The sequence below is a fragment of the Lepidochelys olivacea genome, assembly GCF_965140295.1.
Source record: "Lepidochelys olivacea isolate rLepOli2 genome assembly, chromosome: 7".
NCBI lineage: Eukaryota > Metazoa > Chordata > Testudines > Cheloniidae > Lepidochelys > Lepidochelys olivacea.
In genome coordinates, this window is record NC_140417.1 from 69,053,001 (window position 1) to 69,075,617 (window position 22,617).

The 22,617-nt window shown below is 39.4% G+C and overlaps 1 protein-coding gene across 2 annotated transcripts; it reads right to left on the minus strand.

Moving 5' to 3' along the window:
- Positions 1-1,552: 1,552 nt before the first annotated feature.
- LOC311524289 (DPY30 domain-containing protein 1-like) lies at positions 1,553-22,617 on the minus strand. Of its 2 annotated transcripts, XM_084635232.1 has the most exons (6): positions 22,467-22,616; positions 17,186-17,341; positions 16,950-17,072; positions 6,751-6,849; positions 5,587-5,688; positions 1,553-4,019 (listed from the first exon to the last, which is right to left on the minus strand). In XM_084635232.1, the coding sequence occupies exons 2-6, from the start codon at positions 17,330-17,332 to the stop codon at positions 3,954-3,956; spliced, it is 537 nt and encodes a 178-aa protein (XP_084491358.1). In that variant the 5' UTR covers positions 17,333-17,341; positions 22,467-22,616; the 3' UTR covers positions 1,553-3,953. The 2 variants fall into 2 exon arrangements, with proteins under 2 accessions (XP_084491358.1, XP_084491359.1); XM_084635233.1 differs by lacking the exon at positions 5,587-5,688 and having other exon boundaries at positions 22,467-22,617.

The window sequence follows — 22,617 nt, forward strand, 5'->3', positions numbered from 1 at the left end:
AATGCAGCCAGTAGCTTGTGTAAGAAGGTCTGCACAGGAGGTGGGGTGGAAATGAAGGAGAATGATTGGACAGTCCCTCAGTACATTCCCAGAAATGCTACTTGAGACTGGCATGCTACTCAAAGGCTAGGTGCTGAAAAAAGTGTAATTTATTAGCTGAACTCTCTTTCTCTCCCCATCCCCTTGCAACAACTAATCTCATTTTTCTTCTGCAGAGTTTCTTCCCACATGTAGCCTGAGTCAATCAAGGCACCTACATTTATAAAGGCACACAGGGACTATTCTTGAGGGACAGAAGACCTGCTTGCCATATGGGCAGAGCCCGGTGGTGCTCCCCTTTTTGACTATGGGGGTTTTGTCTTTGACATCAGTGTGAGCAAGGTCAGGCTCCTCAGAAGTTAATATATCCTCTGTGTAGAGAGGAGAGGTGAGTTTTGTATTCCCGCCCTTTAACAAGAAGTAACAATGAGCCATCTCCCCTTATTTATCTGTATATTCCTTTTCTCCCGAAAGGTAAGCATTTCACACTGTGTGCGACTGAGCTTCCCTCCTTTTTTTGGAGGTCTGGGTAGTTAAACTGATTCATTTAGACCTTATTCTGGTCTTCATATCTGGTTTCCTCCTTACACTTGCTTCAGCTCTGGAGGAATGGCAACAGCTGTGAGGGGCACACTACTATCAGCACATTCTTTGGATGGTCTCTATATGGGGTTTCATTTTAACCTAAATAAACCTGCAGGCACTCTGAGGAAAGGAAGAGAGAACACGTTAATGATTCTTCTGTTGATATTTTGGCAGTATATTTTCCTCAACATTTTCTAACACCTGCTCCCAAATTCTACCTTTCCCCACAAATATATTTTAATGCTAAATCATACTGCAGCTTAAGTTTCACTTATTGATTGCAGTTCTCAATACAGTGCCTTCCATTTTATTCAATCAATGATCATATTTCATCCTCTATTTAATTGGATTAAAATTTCTCAAACCAAATAGTGTGTATTAAGAACAACACAAATGCCACTCCTTGGGCTTCAAAGGCGCACAGCCAGGAAGAGGGGAGGGCAAAGGTGGTTTTAAGCCACCTCTGCACCCCTGGATTCCAGGACTTGCTGGGGACAGGAGTGGTCCCTTCTGTAATTTGCAAAAGCCCTGCCCAGACCACCTGTGGACTACTCTGCACCCCAGAGTAGTGTTAAGCTATGGCCGCTCCCTCTCTCTCCCCTGTCCTCACGCAGGAATGTCTCTTTGAAGGGCCACAAACGTCAGCTCTGGTCTAGTCCTGAAGGGAGGGGCAGATTCCCCCATGAGCAATTTGAGACCCTTTATGAGCCCTCTAGGCTATTGCAGCAGTATTCAGGAACTGCAGGGTGTAAAGGTGTCAGAATCTGGCCCTCTATTTGATCCACTTTAATTACTTCTAAGCAGGTAGCGCTGGAAAATAAATCACTGCCTATAGAAAGATGCTACTTAATAAGAGGGCTCATTCAGAATTTGGTCTAAGCAGAAAGAATCCAAAGAAAACCCACAATTATTAAACAAAACAAAAAACTGTGAAAAAAAGTTGTATTCACGGATTGTTACGGACATTACAAATACTGCCATGTGATGCCAAGATATAATATGCACCCTGGTGGACATATGTATAACAAGATCAACAGTTCATTTCAAACCAAGTGATCAGAATGGGAGTGAATGAAATAGCAAGTAGGTACTGTGTTTCTATTGGTGTGATAGGGAATTAATGGCTCAAATTATTAACCAGCATGTTAAGGGCCACAGTCTCGTGTTTTAGCTGTATTTCCCAATTACATATCAAGGCTGAGATTTTCAAAACTGAATAAGGGATAGGACATGGAGACACAGCTGCCATTAAAATTACACAAATATGCATCAATTCAGAATAAATTTATACACTGCAACACGGGAATCCAAACCTCTAAATACTTATTCACACAAATAGTTCCATTTACTTTTATGCGACTATTTACATAATTAAGGATAGCTGCATGAATCAAAGTTTGTAGGAATGCGTCCCAGACTATTGATGCTCTACTGTTGTGTTTTTATAGAAAAGTTCTTTCTAAAACAGGCAGATGCCAATAAACAGCATAAAACTATCAACATGCATGGGCAATAGTATAGTTTTGGGTTTTCAATATTTATTTGCCAACAGAAATCCAAGGCTATTTTACATATTTTTTACTTGTTGCTACAATGCAGCATTTTTAGCACTTTGCAAAGATGCATTTAACCTATCAGCCCTATGCCACTTTCCAGCATGAAATTAAAGCATGATTCAAAGTCACTGAGAATCTTTCTGTTGACTTTAAGGGATTGACCCAAAGACACTAATGCACTGAAGTGAGGAATCAATAGTAGAGAGTGCAGAAAGAGCAAAGATTTTCTTGGAGAATTTCATTATGAATCGATGGTGTTAAAAGCACAACATTTTGACACATTTCTGCTCAGTGGCAGCTTTGCCACATGAACAGAGCAAGTTAAACTAGGACAGGAAAGTATTTATTGCATGACTGACCTTTGCCTGTAGAGTCTACATATTTCCTAACTTATAAAGGGTAGAAGAAATCCTAGAACTAGCTTTAGCATAGATTAATTATCAAACTGCTAAGATATCCCAAAATCTCTCTTTCATCCCAAAACACAAAAATATCAATTAAAAAAAACATATACTGAATTTGTAATGGAGTAATATTTTATTATATATTATTGATCTTAACTGAATGTTGACTGCTCAACTAATATGTACTGCTACAAGACACTGAGGTGGAAAGAAACCTTTTTATTTTATAACCAAGAGTCATCCAGTTTCTGAATTCTGATGTCTTTTCCAGACAAGTGTCTATTTAGAGCAGGCAAGTTAACACTCTTGACAATCAGCAACAAAGCACCATCATTTCCTTGTTAAAAGTAATCTGATTAAGAACAGAAGAAGCCATTTGAATAAAACTTGAACAATCAATATCCAGCTCAAACTCAAAACAAATTTGGATTTTTTAAAGGTTTTATAGTTTGTGTTTTTTATAAATAGACATATCTGCTCTTCCTGGGTTCAATTTGGAACATACGTAATGAAATAAAGAAAAAAATACCGTAATTGTGGAATTTTTGCCCAGGAGAAAACCAGAGAATTTTGGAAATCTCACAAGAAAAAGGAAATCTCTTTGGTCAGGAAATCAGGCTAAATTCAGATATGATGATTATCTGATGCCTATTTGAAGTGAACTTCAAAACCTTTTGAGGTTTGCCCATTACTAACAAGAATTCATCAGATAACACCTTTCATTTGAAAGCATTTTGGACTCTATCCTGCAAGGTACTGAGCATTGTAGCCCACATACAGCAAAGCACTTAAGCATGTGTAAAATTTTCAATACATGAGTAATCCTATTGATCCTAGAGAACTCAGATCAAGACCTTTATTATAAACAGTGTACGTACAGGAATCACTTCTTCCACTAATGAAATGCAACTAGTTCTGGATGGAAGCGGTAACCGATCTAATAAATGAGAAGAGGAGAATTTTTGGACAATGACATCAGGATGAATCCCTAAGGTTACTTCTAGAGCTTTAATATTTAATATTCATGAAGGCCAGTCAGGATATTAGGATTTGGGATACTTCTCTGAAAGTACCTTATCTAGTGAACTACATGGAATTCAGTGTATCATCTTTAGAAGAGATTAATTGTCTCTCCTGGTTCCACTGAATCCAGGTACAGTATTTACAACCTGATGCACAGAACACTAATGAATTAGTAATCAGTAGCAAGTCAAATCAGTTTTTCCCAGAATTTGAATGATATTTATTTTTATGATATTTGCCTTAAATTAGCTGCCTTAAAACATTTTATCTAACTCTCAAACCCCCAGGTATCATTGATAAATTCATTCCATATATTAAATACACAATTACAGTAAGTCACTAAACTTCAGGAATCGACTTTTGTATCAGTTGGGTTTTCTTCCTCTGATTCAGCCGTGATATTCATTGCAGCCTAATAGCAAAAGAAAGAAAGAAAGAAAAAATTACTCACCAATATTAACAGAAATTGATAAAAAGTGCTACAAACCAAAGCAAACAGAAACAGTGTTTAGACAACCTTCAGCAAGACTATGCATTCTCCTATTCAGTGAAATAACACTTTAGTTTTTATTCACCTCTACCATCAACAAGACAGACTGTATAGAGACAATTATCCCAAGCTAACAAAGGGCACTGAAGGGTGCAAGTGTGTACAATACTGTAAGAATATTGATCTGGTCCCACAATTTTTAAGTAAACTCACTGACAATATCTTTCCAGAATGCAAAAAGAATGTGTCATCACCAGACTAATGCTTACACAACTGTGAACCTAATTTATATGCCTAACACTGGGTAATGACATAGGTATATGGCTACACATATAATTATTACTCATTTGTATATCTGATTACCCAGTGTGCATGTGCAAATGCAGTAATAACTACACACCAAATATGCCTGCAGTTGCATGCATACGATTACATGAGCTTAACTGTGAAAACCTGACTTCAAATGTATTCTTAGCTACATTAAAAATAAGAGCCACCTGTAAAACATTTGTAAAATAACAGGCTGTTATTACATGAAAAACATGTTAACAAAAATTCCTCATACAATGTAAAGTCAAAGCTGAAATTACATTACTGACAATAAAATAAGATGGGCAAGACAACTTAATGTAATTCAAAGAAAAAAAAATCTGGCAACAGCATACTGGAACTACAAACAGTCTTTACCAGTATCTTGACTTAAACAATCAATTAAAACAAAATATATTCGGTTACTTAAAGACTTCTTATTTCAAAAATGTTGAATTGAAAAGTGGGATCTAACACATTCTTTTGACCATCAAAAGACATATGTAACTGGATACATTTGACTACTAGTGGCTGGCCCAAGAGATATTGTTATTCACGCTGCGATGACTTGCACAAGTCAAAATTTGATTCATGTTCTCTCACTTCCCTGTAGTGACAGATGCAAGGAGTATTGTGAGAACCGTGTGCTTTAGCACACCAGGAAAAGAAAGAGCCTCTAATTACTCTCAAGATTCACCTCCAGCTGATTAAATTAGCACTTATCATAGCCATATGATCAGAGAGGCAAGGGGAGGCAGCTGCTCCCCTGGGAATATTGAAACTTTCATTTGGAAAAAAATGTTGAATGTACAAAGTTTGAAATTTAAGGATTTCCTTTACCACATTGGCTCCATCACCGTTTCCTCAACTGCTGAAACAGGGGCACAGCTGGGGGAAAATGAAGCAGGGCCAGAGAGTTCCTATAATCAACTCATCCTTGGCTGTGGGAATGGCCTGTGGGGGCCAGTGGCAGCCAACAACCAGAGAGCGTATTCCAAAGGCTGCTCTAACATGCACTGGGGATCAAGCTCTCTTCAGGAGGTCTGGAAAATACGGCCCAAATACTCTCTTTTAGGCCATAATGGAAGTACTGACACAGCCTTAACTGTATAGGCATCAGTGGGGACAGAAAAATCTCTATGCAGGGATTACTTAGACTTTTTTTTCCCCTGGTACTTACATCAGATTGCCCGCTCTCATCTATCTCCTCAACTCGGGTCAAATTAGGGGCTCCATATTTATCTGTAAGCTCAGCTAATGTCCTTGATTTATCCTCCAGTTCCTACAATTGAATTACAAAGCTTCCTGTGAGTCATTAGTAATTCTGTTAATTTTGTCACAAATGTATTTAAGAACTCTGAATATATGTCAAAGAACCTTAGTATGCATTAAACTAATGAAAATAAACAGATGCCATAGAGTAGAGATTTATGGAAACAAAGCCCTGGCATAAATAAATTAAGTGTGAAAAAGGCTTAGGAATTACTGTTAGGGCTAATATTATTATTAGAGGAGTTTAAACAATTTTAGGTTTTCATGTAGTATAAAGTTTGATATTTAGATAGTGATACATTGTCAATATTTTGACAAAATGATCTGAAAAAAGTGTTCTCCTTTAGATTGTGATGAACCCCATATACTAGAGGCTGGTCTATACTTAAAAGTTTTATCAGTATAGTCATGCCAGTTGGGGTGTGATTTTTTTTTATGACATACCTGTAAAAGCCGTATGTAGACAAAGGTATACCAACAGAAAGATCCCTTATGACGGTATAACTTATTTTGCTTCACAAACCAGAATAAGCTATATTGGTATAAACACTTTTATACTAGCATAAGTGTATTCAGAGTAGGAAGGTTTACTGTGTTAGGTACACAAAGCTAAAGCAACAAAACTGTTAGTGTAGACAAATCTTAGGTGTGTTTGCATTTACAAATAACATTCACTTGTGTTCCCATTTAAACAAAAACACTCTCATAACCATAACTAAGGAAGACTGCAGCACCACTAAGCAAACAAATGTATAATAAGCTGCACTCTGAAACCATTTATACTTGGTTACGAAAAATATACCGAAGAGACTGATAGTCCAGCCCAGTGTCTAACTCGGGAAGTTTGAAATGAAGCTGGAGGGCTAGACATGCATCCCAGAAATGTTCTTTCACAGACTTTGACAGTTTGGTCAAATGTCCATAGGCTAAAAGTAAACATACACAATTCCTGCACTGATCAGGGAGGATGTTTGACATCTAAGCATAGATCTTGGAAAAGCTAGTTGGTGATCTGTGACATTATCTAATTATTATTATTATTACTATTATTATTAACGGAAGTTTGTCAGACCTCTTCAGCTTTTTGCTGCAAGGACAGCTCTTCTGCTTTCTTTTTCTCTACCCTTTCTACTTCCAGCTGAGCCTCCTCACGTTCTTGTTCCAGCTGAGCCTGCAGTCATTTTATGGAAGCAATATAACATGGACAAATTGAGAAAAAAAGTCAAACTACAGTAGGATGACCTATGTTGGTGTTAAAGTTTACAAAGCAGAGGTTTTATATACAGTAACTCCTCGCTTAACGTTATAGTTATGTTCCTGAAAAATGAGACTTTAAGCAAAACGATGTTAAATTAATCCAATTTCTCCATACGAATAAATGTAAATGGGGGGGTTAGGTTCCAGGGAAATTTTTTTCACCAGACAAAAAACTATATTATGTGTGTGTATATATATATACACACACACACACGCACAGAGAGTATCAGTTTTAAACAAACAATTTAATACTGTACACAGCAATGATGATTGTGAAGCTTGATTGAGGTGGTGGAGTCAGAAGGTGGAAGAGGGTGTGATATTTCCCAGGGAATCCCTTACTGCTAAATGATGAACTAGCACTTGGCTGAGCCCTCAAAGGTTAACACATTGTTGTTAATGTAGCCTCACACTCAACAAGGCAGCACGAATGGAGGGAGGGAAGACAGCATGGGAGATAGAGACACACACCCTGTGTGTGGGAGAGAGAGAGAGATGCACATTGCCCCTTTAAGTATGCTGATGCCACTCTAAGTACACTGCCTATTTAAGTATATCAGGAAGTTGAGACAGCAGCTGCGGCCTCAAGCTCTCTCCCTCCTGAGCCCTGTCCTGTCCCCACCCTGCTCTATATGGAGAAGGGGTAAGCAGGAGGGGCAGGAGCAGGAGGACACCCTGACATTAGCCTCCCTCTTCCTCCCTCCCTGCACAGCAAGCAGGAGGCTCCCGGGAGCAGCTCCAAGGCAGAGGGCAGGAGCAGCATGTGGCAGTGGGGGGAGGGACAGCTGAACTGCTGGCAGTTGATAGCCTGCTGGGTGGCTGCGGCACAGGGAACTTAGGGGAGCGGGGAGCTGATGGGGGGTTGCTGGTCAACCTTAGTTCCAAGCCCCCACCAGCTAGCTGCAACGAGCTGCTCTTCCTGCAAGCAGTGGACAAAGCAGGCGGCTGCGAAACAACTCTATAAGGGAGCACTGCGTAATTGATCAGCAACACAATGAAACAACTTTAACCAGGATGACTTTAAGTGAGGAGTTTGTATGTACTTTTTTTCCGAGGGACAAGATGGATGAGGTAATATATTTTATTGGACCAACTTTTGTTGGTGAAAGAGACAAGCTTTCGAGCTTACACAGCTCTTCTTCAGGTCTGGGAATTACTCATAGTGTTACAACAAAATACAAGATGGAACAGATTGTTTAGCATAAGTAGTTAACATATTTCAAGGAAGCTTAAATTCATAACTTTACTAGACACTAAAAATCATGGATTGAATAGAGACACTAGATTTATGGCTTATTGCAACAATCACCCACTAGCAACCCCCCACGTTCATTTTCTCCCCATGGTTGGAGGGATGTTAACGGACCACTTTACCTTGAATGGTCCCTTGAAGTATGTGTTAACTACTTATGCTAAACAATCTGTCCCATCCTTACAGTCCTTCGTTTTCAGTTTTTATTTTATTTATTTTTTCCCGGGCATTTATCGGTGTTTATTACTGTAACAACAAAAACTGCTGAAAATCAGTGCAAAAACTTTTACTAATTTTTCTGGGTAAATAGTGGGATTTATTTTAGTGGACAGAAGGATAGGGAGGAAAAGCATTCAATAGATTAATGCGTTCATGAATGGAATTCAATGTGGTTTACTGCAGAACTAAAACAGAACTCAAAACACAATGCCACCTCTGAGTTCAAGAAAACAATATATCGCTAATCCCCAAATAAAGCTTTTCATAGGAATAAGCAGCTTACTGTTGTAGACTTAGAACAATTAGTCTATAAATATTTACATTTAGTAATTGGGCCCAATATTTTAAAATATTTATAAACACTCATTGTGAGGTCCTTCAGTGTAATTTCCAAAAGTCCTGCGTAGCATAGGCTTACAGCAATATTATTTTTAAGCAGTCTTTGCCCAGGCCCATTTTCCTACAGTCTTGGATGTAGCTGAATTTCAAAAATACTCTCTCTATATCAACCGAGACAGGTGGGACACTGAGGATGCGAGAGAGAGCACGGCTCAAAGTTGGACAGTCAGTGTGGTGGATTTCCCAGTATTCAAGAGGAATTCAACCATGATGGCATGGTTGTCTGGGGAAGGCATTGCCATATAGGCACAGAATTCACTTTCTAGTTTTGTACTTTCTTCTTTAGAAGCCACAAAAGGGGAGATTATACAAGCATACTCTTTAAATTTATCAGCTGAGGCCACCCTTTACGATGAGGGTCAAACAGCACAATGACTTTCCAGAATGATGAGTCTCTCTGAAAAGCTGTAGGGGACATATTGCGAGCATCAGTAGCTTCCCACTTCTTTGACAGCTCTTCATAAAAACTTTTGAAGGCTTTTGCAAGCTGGTCCTTCTCAGTGACTGGCAACACAGATATGAAAAAAAAATTTCTGGAATCTCCCCAGATGTGCTTTTGTGAGAAAGTTCTGCTGAGAGATTGTTAACCAGAATGCCAGACACCTCTGTATTAGAAAATGCAACATCTGTTAAAGAACTCGATTTCAATTTCTTCTGTGCTTCATGTAGTGGCTGAAGTGTTTCAATCAGGAATTTGAGTTTTGTACAAACGTGTCAAGGTTCCTCCCCCACTCTGAACTCTAGGGTACAGATGTGGGGACCTGCATGAAAAACCTCCTAAGCTTATCTTTACCAGCTTAGGTCAAAACTTCCCCAAGGTACAAAATATTCCACCCGTTGTCCTTGGACTGGCCGCTACCACCACCAAACTAATACTGGTTACTGGGGAAGAGCTGTTTGGACACGTCCTTCCCCCCAAAATACTTCCCAAAACCTTGCACCCCACTTCCTGGACAAGGTTTGGCAAAAAGCCTCACCAATTTGCCTAGGTGACTACAGACCCAGACCCTTGGATCTTAAGAACAATGAACAATCCTCCCAACACTTGCACCCCCCACTTTCCTGGGAAATGTTGGATAAAAAGCCTCACCAATTTGCATAGGTGACCACAGACCCAAACCCTTGGATCTGAGAACAATGAAAAAGCATTCAGTTTCTTACAAGAAGACTTTTAATAAAAATAGAAGTAAATAGAAATGAAGAAATCCCCCCTGTAAAATCAGGATGGTAGATATCTTGCAGGGTAATTAGATTCAAAAACATAGAGCACCCCTCTAGGCAAAACCTTAAGTTACCAAAAAGATACACAGACAGAAATAGTTATTCTATTCAGCACAATTCTTTTCTCAGCCATTTAAAGAAATCATAATCTAACACATACCTAGCTAGATTACTTACTAAAAGTTCTAAGACTCCATTCCTGGTCTATCCCCGACAAAGACAGACTATAGACAGACACACAGACCCTTTGTTTCTCTCCCTCCTCCCAGCTTTTGAAAGTATCTTGTCTCCTCATTGGTCATTTTGGTCAGGTGCCAGCAAGGTTACCTTTAGCTTCTTAACCCTTTACAGGTGAGAGGAGCTTTCCCCTGGCCAGGAGGGATTTCAAAGGGGTTTACCCTTCCCTTTATATTTATGACAAAAGGCTTTGCCTAATTTCTTACATAGTTGCTTGAGATTTCAGCTTTATGGCTTTTCCACTGTTGAACTCTTTGTGATGTAAAAGTTGCATTAATACACCTATTGCATTCTGAACACTCAGTGCAGCCAAATACAGACTAAACCATCTTGTTGGTACAACTTGAACTGAAATGCTGCATTCAAGTGCGATCTCTTTGCAAACATCATAGAAGATTTTTATTTGAATGCTTGAAAACTGCACCAGCATCTATTATGAAATTTTTTAAATCGGCCATTCTGGGAACCTCTGTTGCAAGAGAGATAGTAACATGCAGCAGGTGAGCTGGGTAAGACAAAGCAATTTAGGTTTTTCATTCAGCTTTACATCTTATGTGAACTTCGCACAGTAAGAAGCCGAGTCAGAATTCACTGTAGCTCAAATCCTTCCATAAAAGTGCATATTCATTTAAAGTTTTACTGACACAAGCTGCGACTGTTTGACTGCTGACTTTACAAACTCCATATCTGCCAAAATGAGTGTAGGCTTCTCCAAAACAAAATGAAAAATGAAAACAAAATCACCAGGATTGGGCGGTCGAGAACATCTGACGAGTCATCAAAAATCAAAGAACTAACTGTATTTCCAATCAACCTCTCTTTAATTTTGGTGGTCAGAGCAACATCATTCTCCTCCAAATATTTCTTCGTCATATTGATTGAATTTGGCAAAGATTTTGCTGTTGGACAGAAATTTCATATAAAATCCTCCAAAGGACCATCAGCAAGGCTTAGCGGCTGCACTGTAAAGCAGATGGCATGTATAAATTACTTATTAGATCATTTTGATCTCACTCTTGCCGTGCCCAGATGAATGCTGATTCCAATGTTTGCTTGTTTCTGTTTTCACCTTCTCGTTTTAGTCTTAAGTGTCATTTGCTCTCCAAATGTTCTTTAGTCCGGTTGGCCTGAGTGTCGGCTATGATGCCACACCATTTGCAGCACATACACTCAACTTCATCCTTTTCTCACGTTTTTGTTTTTTTTTAAACTTTTGAATACTTCCTTACATTATGAAACATATTCTCATTTTCATTTTTTTCCCATCTTTAAACCGTTATCTGCTAACAGCTTGAAATGTGTACACGGTGGATGTGAGATTCATCAGGACATTCAGATGTGCATGCACTTCAGAGCTTGCGTGCGTGCCTGTTTGTTTATTGTGTGTATTTTCTAGACTAATATATAGCCTTAGTTCAACAGGCAGCTTTCCGTATACACACAAACTAATGTATTATCATAATACATATATCTCATGCAATGTACTGTATTTTCCTAATAAAACACGGGTTTTTTTGTATGTTTGAATGATACAGAAAAAAAGAATACTACTTTTTGTAAAACCCGAGATTTTTTAAGTAAAAATCGGTTTAAATTGAAAATGAAGGGACTTATCCATCTTGTCACAGTATTTAGCTGTGACATTCTGGGTAAGTTTCCCAGACCTGAAGAGGAGCTCTATGTAAGCCAAAACCGTGTCTCTCTCACCACCATAAGTCAGTTCAGTGAAACATATTACCTCACCCATCCTCGTGTGCAACTGACACGGCTACAACAACACTGCATACTTTTTCTTCATCATTTACAATGTATTTTATGCTTGAAAACATAAACCTACAATAACTGAAATAATAATAAGTTTAGATTTGCTGAAATATCAGGTGACTCAACAATCTTATCAGTTGTGGACCAGAATGGAGAGCAAGGTCTTTTGATTGTCAAAGGGAAAACGGAATAGACAATTGAAGACCTTAACCTTCCATACATCCCTCACACACTCTCATTAAAGGTCAAATCTAATGTTCATTTGAAGACAACTAGAACTCATAAGAATTTAAGACCCAGATTTTAAAGGTGTTTTAGGTGCTACTGCATTCAGCGTTGCAATGTCTAACTGATTTAGGTGGCTAAATCTCATTTCAAAAGGGATTTAAGCACATAGGAGCCAAAATCTCATGGACAGTCTGTAGGGTTTAGGTTCCTAAATGCCTAATCTGTCTTGAAAATGAGATTTAGGCTCCTAAATCAGTTTGCTGTTGCAATGCTGAACACATGAACGTCTACATACCTTTAAAAATCTGGGCCTAAGGTCTTTGCTGCCATCATATATCAGAAATTGCATAATTTAAGTATATGTAATGTTTTATTCATTAACACTTATGGAGAATCAAATAGTACAGCAAAAACCTTGTTTTATTTGCTGTAATATTTTGTGAAAATATATTAACAAACATGACCACTAAGTCCAAAAGTAGCATTCAAATGCCTTTTGGCCATATGCATTCATACAGAGCACATGTATGTGCCCAGAGCTAGTCGTTCAAAACAGTGACCCACTCACAACCAGTCCCTTGAAAAATGTGAATTTACTGTGGCAGAGCTGAGGGGAAAATTCTTCAACAAATAACTTATTTAATTAATTTAGCCTTTTCTTTCTTTGTGAGCCACCTGCAGGTATAACATCATATTCTCATATGTATTAATTATTTGAAATGCTTCATGAAATTCTTCAGCAAATAATTCGGTTTTCAAACTGTTAAATTGAGAATTTAAAAGTATAAAAGAATATACAATATGCAACTCATGCTATAACTTATACAGCTAAACTAATGAGAGCAGCATGAGTTTAAAATTGTGTATTTGATTGTCATATGCTTAGATTACACTTTTATGGTTAATTATGTAAGAAATCCCAATCTGGGAATGGCAACAGTACCATGTGATATACAAACAGGGCCATTTCAGACACTGCTTGTTCACACAGGTGGCTTTGGGTCATGGGGGGCAGGGGTCTGCTCTACCAAGGCCAGCTAGCAATGTGGGTGTAGTCTTTACTTCTCATGTTTCAGTTCTATATAATGTCACATACAAATGGTTTTATGCTGAAATAACTCTACTGTGATGATAAATTGAGCCTCATGAAGAATCAGGACATATCCTTAGCCCATGCTATCCCAGACCACAGATTTTCCCTCCTTTTATTTAACAGGAAACCTCCATCCGCTAATCCCGACTTTTTCCACAAACACACAATTTCTGGATACATTCCCTATTACCTCCCCTTCCCATATGCAGTGTTAGAGCAGAGCAGTTGGGCCAAATAACATGGAGAAGGTTACACATTAAATTGCAGACATGCAAGTGGAGCCCAGTCAAATAATTGTGCAGTGGTTCCCTAGATTTGCTTGAAGCTGCCTTTATATGTAACTAACCAACACAGTATAAATTATGAAATTTATATTCAAATATACATCCGAAACATGCATTTTACAAATATTGAAACATTCACTTTGCATGATGAACACTCGTAACAGTAAGGCTCAAATGCTCACATAATTTTTGTTGAAAGCAAACATGACAAAAATGCATACATGATCAAATCAAAATTCAACGTCCAATTCAAACAAATATTTGCAAAAAAAAAAAAAAAAAATTTCTCAGCTCTAAACTCCACATAGGATACGAGGCTTAGTCACGGATCAGGGAACCACAGTGGATGTGTTCCATAACCATATAATGGCAACCACTTATAAAGTTGTATGTGTGTATAAATTACAGATCTGTTGATTGTCTGCCACTACACAGGGAGTAGTCCAGATCTACTGAGTACACCTAGCATGTGCATGGACAGTAGGGCTGTCAAGTGATTAAAACAATTAATTGTGATTAATCGCGGTGTTAGTAATAAAATACCATTTATTTAAATATTTTTGGATGTTTCCCACATTTTCAAATATATTGATTTTAATTACAACACAGAATACAATGTGTACAGTGCTCATTTTATATTTATTTTTTATTATAAATATTTGCTCTGTAAAAAACAAAAACATTTTATTTTTCAATTCACCTCATACAAGTACTGTACTGCAATCTCTTTATCACGAAAGTTGAACTTACCAATGTAGAATTACATACAAAAAATAACTGCACTCAAAAATAAGACAATGTAAAACTTCAGAGCCTGGAAAGTCCACTCAGTCCTACTTCTTGTTCAGCCAATCGCTCAGACAAACAAGTTTGATTACATTTGCAGGAGATAATTCCACCCGCTTCTTATTTACACTGTCACCTGAAGTGAGAACAGGCATTCACATGGCACTGTTGTACCCGGCGTCGCAAGATATTTACATTCCAGATGTGGGAAAGATTCATATGTCTCTTCATGCTTCGACCACCATTCCAAAGGACATGCATCCATGTTGATGTCGGCTTCTGCTCACTAATGATCCAAAGCAATGAGGACTGACGCATGTTCATTTTCATTGTCTGAGTCAGATGCCACCAGCAGAAGGTTAATTTTCTTTTTTGGTGGTTTGGGTTCTGTAGTTTCCGCATCGGAGTGCTGCTCTTTTAAGACTTCTGAAAGTGTCTTCCACACCTGGTCCCTGTCAGATCTGGGAAGGCACTTCAGATTCTTAAACCTTGGGTCAAGTGCTGTAGCTATCTTTAGATATCTCACATTGGTACCTTCTTTGCACTTTGTCAGATCTACAGTGAAAGTGCTCCTAAAACGAACATGTGCTGAGTCATCATCTGAGACTGCTATAACATGAAATATATGGCAGATTGTGGGTAAAACACAGAGCAGGAGACATACAATTCTCCCCCAAAGAATTCAGTCACAAATTTAATTAACTCACTATTTTTTTAACAAGAATCATCAGCATGGAAGTATGTCCTCTAGAATGGTGGCCAAAGCAAGAAGGGGCATACGAATGTTTAGCATATCTGGCACGTAAATACCTTGCAAATCTGGCTACAAAAGTGCCAGGCAAACGCTAGTTCTCACTTTCAGGTGACACTGTAAATAAGAAGCAGGCAGCAGCATCTCCTGTAAATGTAAACAAACTTGTTTGTCCTAGTGGTTGGCTGAAGAAGAAGTAGGACTGAGAGGACTTGTAGGCTCTAAAGTTTCACATAGCTTTGTTTTTGAGTGCAGTTATGTAAGAAAAAAAATCTACATTTGTAAGTTGCATGTTCATGATAAAGAGATTGCACTACAGTACTTGTATGAGGTGAACTGAAAAATACTATTTATTTTATCATTTTTACAGTGCAAATATTTGTAATAAAAAATAATATAAAATGAGCACTGTACACTTTGTATTCTTTGTTGTAATTGAAATCAATATATTTGAAAATGTAGAAAAACACCCAAAATATTTAATAAATTTCAATTGGTATTCTATTATTAACAGTGCAATTAAAATTGCGATTAATCATGTTTAATTTTTTTAATCACAATTAATATTTTTAGTTAGTTGTGTGAGTTAACTGCGATTGACAGCCTTAACTGACAGGCAACTATACATAATGAACTCCAGCACCCGACAGACTACTTGTAAGTTGCTGATGCTCAGAGAAGCCTTAAATTGGGTATTCTTTGCCTCTCGGTTCTGCATTATTTAAGGATATCATACTGCAAAGTCAGTTTCCCTACTTAACCACTTCCATGTTCTGGATGGTCATGTCACTTATTATTTGACACATAGACACTATGCATATCACATTATAGTGCTTTTATACTGCATTATTGTAACACCATTATATGGACATATGCAGTACGTCACCATAAAATACATACCTAGGTTGGTTCCAGTGTTATGAATAAGGCTGCGAGTCTGTCGTGGAGGTCACGGAAGTCACGGACTGTGTGACTTTCAGAGACCTCTGTGAATTCTGCAGAGGCTGGAGCGACTGGCCTGGGGGTCAGCCACACCGGCTGCTGCTGGAGCAGTCTCAGGTCACTACACTCCCCCACCCCCGAAACAGCAGGAGTTTGGGTGTGGGTGGGGCTCCAGGGCTGGCGTGCAGGAAGGGGTGAGGGCTCTGGGCAGCTCTTACCTCGGGGGACTCCCTGGAAGCAGCAACATGTCCCTCCCTCGGCTCCTTGGCGGAGGCGCGGCCAGGCAGGTCTACGCACTGCCTCTGCCTGCAGACACCACCCCCGCAGCTCCCACAGGCTGCAGTTCACAGCCAATGGGCGCTGCAGAGCCAGCACTCAGGATGCAGACAGTGTGCAGAGCCCCCTAGCCACGCTTCTGCCTAGGAGCCAAGGGACATGTCGCCGCTTTCAGGGAGCCACGCAGAACCAGGTAGGGAGCCTACCAGCCCCACCAAACCTCCTCCCCCATCCAGCACTAGCGAGGGTCCCGGACTGCACCCCATCCCAGAGCACCTGCGCTGCCCCTTGGGCCACCCCCCACCCCAGAGCCCCATGGAACTACTGGGCTACCCTCTTCCCCCCCCGCCCCCCCCCCACCCACCGAGCACCCAATATTTAGTCAGGGGTATATAGTACAAGTCATGGTCAGGTCACGGGACATGAATTTTTGTTTACTGTCCATGACTTTTACTAAAAATACCAGTGATTAAAACGTAGCCTTAGTTATGAGGCGTCAATGCCACAGTATTATCTGCTAGAAATTTTAATTACTTTTATTATTGACTATATTATGCCATACCTGCTGCTCCTCTGCAAGTTTCTGCTGGATCGTGAGTTCTTCCTCCTTCATTTTTTCTAACATTTCCAGTTCTTTCAGGGCCTCCTCACGTTCTTGCTCCAGTTCAGCCCTCTCCTGCTTCCTCTGTCATTGCATGATATTGACAAATCAGAAAAAAGATTAACTAATATTGGCTATATTGTCATTAAAGTTTGTGAAAGAGTAACAGTAATCATTTTAAATGCAGAGAGATCCACCTCTTGTTCTTCATCTAAATTTCTCCTGTATTTGTAAATCCAGTATGCCAGGTACTCTATTGGGTCTATGGGCCGATGCTCTACCACTTCTGCAAGTCCCTTTGCCAAGCATATTCCTAGGCATCTCTTGAGATATTCAGAGTCCATTCACAGCTCCTGAAAAATGTAAAGGAAAACAGACACTAAACAGTGATTCCTGATTTAAACTAAAAAATATTTTAAGAATTACTAACTAGACCATATCAAATAGTTTGTTGCAAATAGTTTAGCCAAGAAATTCAGCCTTTTTTTTTTTTTTTTGTGACTGCTCTGTGAAGAGGTTGTGCATTGTATTAAAGACAGTGTTATCTAGTTGACAAGGCACTAGGCTAGGAGTCAGGATTCACAGTTCTGCCACAACCTGCTAGATAACTTTGGAAAAGGTCATTTGTGTCCATTCCCTTCTCACCCCTTTGTCCATCTTGCCTATTTAGACTGCAAGCTCTTCAAGGCACAAACTTTCTCTCACTGTGTGAACAATGCCTAGAACCAGGGGTCCTAATCTGAGTTGGGGCCTATAGGCACTGCAGTATTACTAATAATAAATACTAATTTGCTCATTTTTTACAAGTGTTGAATACTTTGTGCATGAACATTGATCATAGAGTTTTTGAGCTGGTTTCAATGAATATTTACTATTCATACTTTATGAGCTAGTCACGTAAGTCACATGCTGTTGTGTCTGCTCCTTGATCAGATGGCCTAAGCTTTATCAACTGGAATTCCTTTTTCCGTTCACAAATTATCTGTGAATATTTGTAAGTATCAGACTAATGTGGGAGTAATTAAAACAGCTTTGCAAAATGGCCACAAGAGTAGTCCCAATAGAAATGCTCTCATAAACAGATTTTTATTCACACTAGGATTTGAAAGATTTTGCTTCCAGCAAGAATTCTTGTGAATAAAAGCTTGTTCTTCTGTGGCTAGGTGAATAGAAGTCATGAACACAATCAAAACAAATTGGTAGGTTATATCCATAAAAATCTTCGTTAATGCTGCCTGACTGACAAAGAGCATGCACACGTCTGATGTATTTTAATCAGAAAACGAAGTGGGCATGCACTTTCATGCACTAAATCATCAATATTATATGCCAGTATAGTATGATTTGAATAAAGCAAGAGAAATTGGAGGAATTGTCACAGATTGAAGTGTCATTAGATGAGGTTTTGGAATGAACTGATAAACTTAACAGTAACAAGTCACCGGGACCAGATGGCATTCACCTAAGAGTTCTGAAAGAACTCAAATATGAAATTGCAGAACTATTAGCTATGATTTGTAACCTGTCCTTTAAATCAGCTTCTATACCCAATGACTGGAAGATAGCTAATGTAATGCCAATATTTAAAAAGGGCTCTAGAGGTGATCCCATCAATTACGGATCAGTAAGTCTAACATCAGTACCGGGCAAATTAAAGTTGAAACAATAGTAAAGAATAAAATTGTCAGACACATAGAAAAACATAAATTGTTGGGCAAAAGTCAACATGGTTTCTGTAAAGGGAAATCATGTCTTACTAATCTATTAGAGTTCTTTGAAGGGGTCAACAAACATGTGGACAAGAGGGATTCAGTGGACATAATGTACTTAGATTTCCAGAAAGCCTTTGACAAGGTCCCTCACAAAAGGCTCTTATGTAAATTAAGTTGTCATTGGATAAGAGGGAAGATCCTTTCATGGACTGAGAACTGGTTAAAAGACACGGAACAAAGGGTAGGAATAAATGGTAAATTTTCAGAATGGAGAGGGTTAACTAGTGGTGTTCCCCAAGGGTCAGTCCTAGGACCAATCCTATTCAACTTATCCATAAATGATCTCCAGAAAGGGGAAAACAGTGAGGTGGCAAAGTTTGTAGATGATACTAAACTGCTCAAGATAGCTAAGACCAAAGCAGACTGTGAAGTATTTCAAAAAGATCTCACAAAACTAAGTGATTGGGCGACAAAATGGCAAATGAAATTTAATGTGGATAAATATAAAGTAATGCACATTGGGAAAAATAAACCCAACTATACATACAATATGATGGGGGCTAATTTAGCTACAGCTAATCAGGAAAGAGATCTTGGAGTCATTGTGGATAGTTCTCTGAACACCTCCACGCAGTGTGCAGCAGCAGTCAAAAAAGCAAACGGGATGTTCAGAATCATTAAAAACGGGATAGAGAATAAGACGGAGAATATCTTATTGCCCTTATGTAAATCTATGGTACGCCCACATCTTGAATACTGCGTACAGATGTGGTCTCTTAATCTCAAAAACGATATACTGGCATTAGAAAAGGTTCAGAGAAGGGCAACTAAGATGATTAGGTGTTTGGAACAGGTCCCATATGAGGAGAGATTAAAGAGGCTAGGACTTTTCAGCTTGGAAAAGAGGAGACTAAGGGAGGATATGGTAGAGGTATATAAAATCGTGAGTGGTGTGGAGAAAGTGAATAAGGAAAAGTTATTTTCTTGTTCCCATAATATAAGAACTAGGGGCCACCAAATGAAATTAATGGGCAGCAGGTTTAAAACAAATAAAAGGAAATTCTTCTTCACACAGCGCACAGTCAACCTGTGGAACTCCTTGCCTGAGGAGGTTGTGAAGGCTAGGACTATAGCAGGGTTTAAAAGAGAACTAGATGAATTCATGGAGGTTAAATCCATTAATGGCTATTAGCCAGAATGAGTAAGGAATGGTGTCCCTAGCCTCTGTTTGTCAGAGGGTGGAGATGGATGGCAGGAGAGAGATCACTTGATCATTACCTGTTAGGTTCACTCCCTCTGGGGCACCTGGCATTGGCCACTGTCGGCAGACAGGATACTGGACTGGATGGACCTTTGGTCTGACTCAGTATGGCCATTCTTATGTTTTTATTATCATTTCATTTGTTTTGAACATTTTTAACAATCTTTCTGACTAAATTACATTTAAGGAAACAACAAACTCTCTTAAACATGGCTCATTGTCGATTAGTTTTATAGAACTTCAGACGGAATGCAGAATTAGATATACATAACTTACCAGTTCAGAGAGAATTTATTAAAATATATACAGGGAAGCTGTACAAGGGACCACTCCTATTAGGTAAATACCTCTCTTACACCTGCCTGTATGTATCCAAAACACAGAGTATAATTCTGCTCCATTTGTTTCAAAATGTAATTTCCATGAAGCAGCAGTTGCTTAACATGGTTTAGCTGTAGGAAATATTCACTGATCTCCAGTTACAATAGTACATGATCACTACAGTTTTCCTTATAGTGCTAAATTCTATTAGTTCTTCTCAAATAGTCCCAATTAGCTATTTTCTGTCCTAAATACACACTTCACTGAATTCAATGTGGATTCTAGAAGCGACTTAGAATTTAAATAATTTCTGTGTATGATCCATTTAAGAAGAAGAAAACAGACCTTATCTAAAGGCAAGTCACACAAATGCAGGAAGGAAAACTCGTTTCTTGACACAAGGGAGATGAGAAACATCACAGACTATTCCTTCCTCCTAGTCTCTTGCACAGACGCCCCTTAGGTATGCTCCCTGTTAAGTTCAGATCTTACTTTCTGACACACTGGCATATATCAGTGTTTTGTCACAATGTACCTCCACAGAATGCACATCTGAACACACTTACCTCCTGAAAATTCTATACTTTCCTCTCACCTCAAAGGATTCTGCAACCCACTCTTCAAATATATTTAAATTCTTGGCATGGTTTGCACACTTTGGTTTTGGGATGCTTGATTCTTGTTTAAACCATTTCTTCAACAAAAGAACAGTTAGGTATGAGACAAGTACAGCATAAAGGGCTTCATTTATGGCCATATGTCTCATCTATGCCACTCATGAGATTAAAAATATATTGACTCAGAATGCACAGTTTTTGTTTTCCTACAGCCTCATGTCAGCTTTCTTTTTTTTTTATATATTTAAATATTCTAGTTTGAACTAACTAAACTAAGTTTTAAGCATGTATATAAGTTTTGTATGATCAGGATAAGATATATTACTACTATTACAATACTGTTATATGATATAATAATGATATGACTATAACGATCATAATCCTTGTTCTGGAATTTGTGTGTGAACATTGACCAAATATTGCTTATTGTAGGTACAGTTCTGAAATCACCGTCTGTTTAGTATATGATTCCCAACGCTTTGGAAGGAATAAAAGGTCGCAGAAAAAAATAATAGTTTGAACACACTTTCATTTTAGAACTCAAAATACATTTAGCTTTTTGCTACCATCTGCAAAATATCAGGTTTTTCTAAATCTTTTAGTAAGCCCTGGCCCTTTAGATCCAGTTGAAATTGAGGGTCAAATTGGAAAGCAAAAAAATATCAAGTGTAAAGAATATTTGTTACGTAGATACAAGGATAATAGCTGCCTTCCAAATACTTAAGCATCATAACAATGTAAAAGACCTTGTGAACGTTTTATTCAGGCCAAGAGTGTTCACAGTGCAATCTGTGGTGTGTTAAAAGGTAATTTAGGATTGTTCTCTTCCTATAAATAAAGAATGAAGGTAAAAATGATCATCTGTCAGTTTTTAATACTTGTGAATGGAGACAAAAAGCAACTCTTTCCAGGAAGATGCAAATGCAAGCAAAACTATGGTTGTGTGTATTTGTGTTTTGATTTTCAACAGATGTAGCACTATCCAGCTTGGGCACCCTGGGTTTAGATCAATGGTTTTCAATCTGTGGACCCCGCGGGGGGGGAGGGGGGCAGGGAAGGAAAGAGGTGTCCACAGACTATGCCTAACATTTCCAAAGGGGTCCACTCCTCTATTTGAAATGTTTTAGGGGTCTACAAAGGACATAGGGTTGGAAACCGCTGGTTGATCTGATTTGTTATGAACCAGCATGATGACCCTGGAGGGTGGGGGGCGGCTGCTGGGAGACAGGTGACCAGTGACTGCGGCTGGTGCATTGTTGCTGTGAACGGACTGGAGGCGGTTTGGGGAACAGGAGTTTGCTGAGAAGGCCCCGCAGACGCGCATCGGCAGGGCAGAGCCACCCGCCCAGGGCCCCTGGCCGCTCCCCCGCGCACACGACCCTCCGGGCCCCCTTCACGAGGGCGAAGCCGATTGGAAAGGTTCCCACGTTGCGGCGCCGCGCACAGACCAGATTCACTGGAGCGGAGCCCCGCCGGGGAAGACAAGGCCCGAGCCCATGTCCCCACCCTGCTTTCCCAGGAGGGGGGTGGGGGGGCACGACCCCCTGCTGCGGCCTGGGAGCCCTACCGGGTGCGTTCGCCAGCTGGCAATAGAGCGCGCGCCAGCGAACCTCCACGACCGCGGCGCGCGTGATGAGTAGACGGGTCTGGGCGGGCGAACGAGCGTCCAGCGTGGGAAGGGGCCGCCGGCCGTTGCTCCGACGCTTCGAGAGGCGCGC

What these genes read in the sequence shown, in the direction of transcription:
- LOC311524289 (XM_084635232.1), bottom strand. Translation starts at nt 17,332, where the DNA reads ATGGACTCTGAATATCTCAAGAGATGCCTAGGAATATGCTTGGCAAAG. An exon ending in ATTTAGATGAAGAACAAGAG is followed by an intron (nt 17,073 to 17,185) that starts GTGGATCTCTCT and finishes ATGCAATGACAG; the next exon opens with AGGAAGCAGGAGAGGGCTGA. An exon ending in TGCAGCAAAAAGCTGAAGAG is followed by an intron (nt 5,689 to 6,750) that starts GTCTGACAAACT and finishes ATTCAATTGTAG; the next exon opens with GAACTGGAGGATAAATCAAG.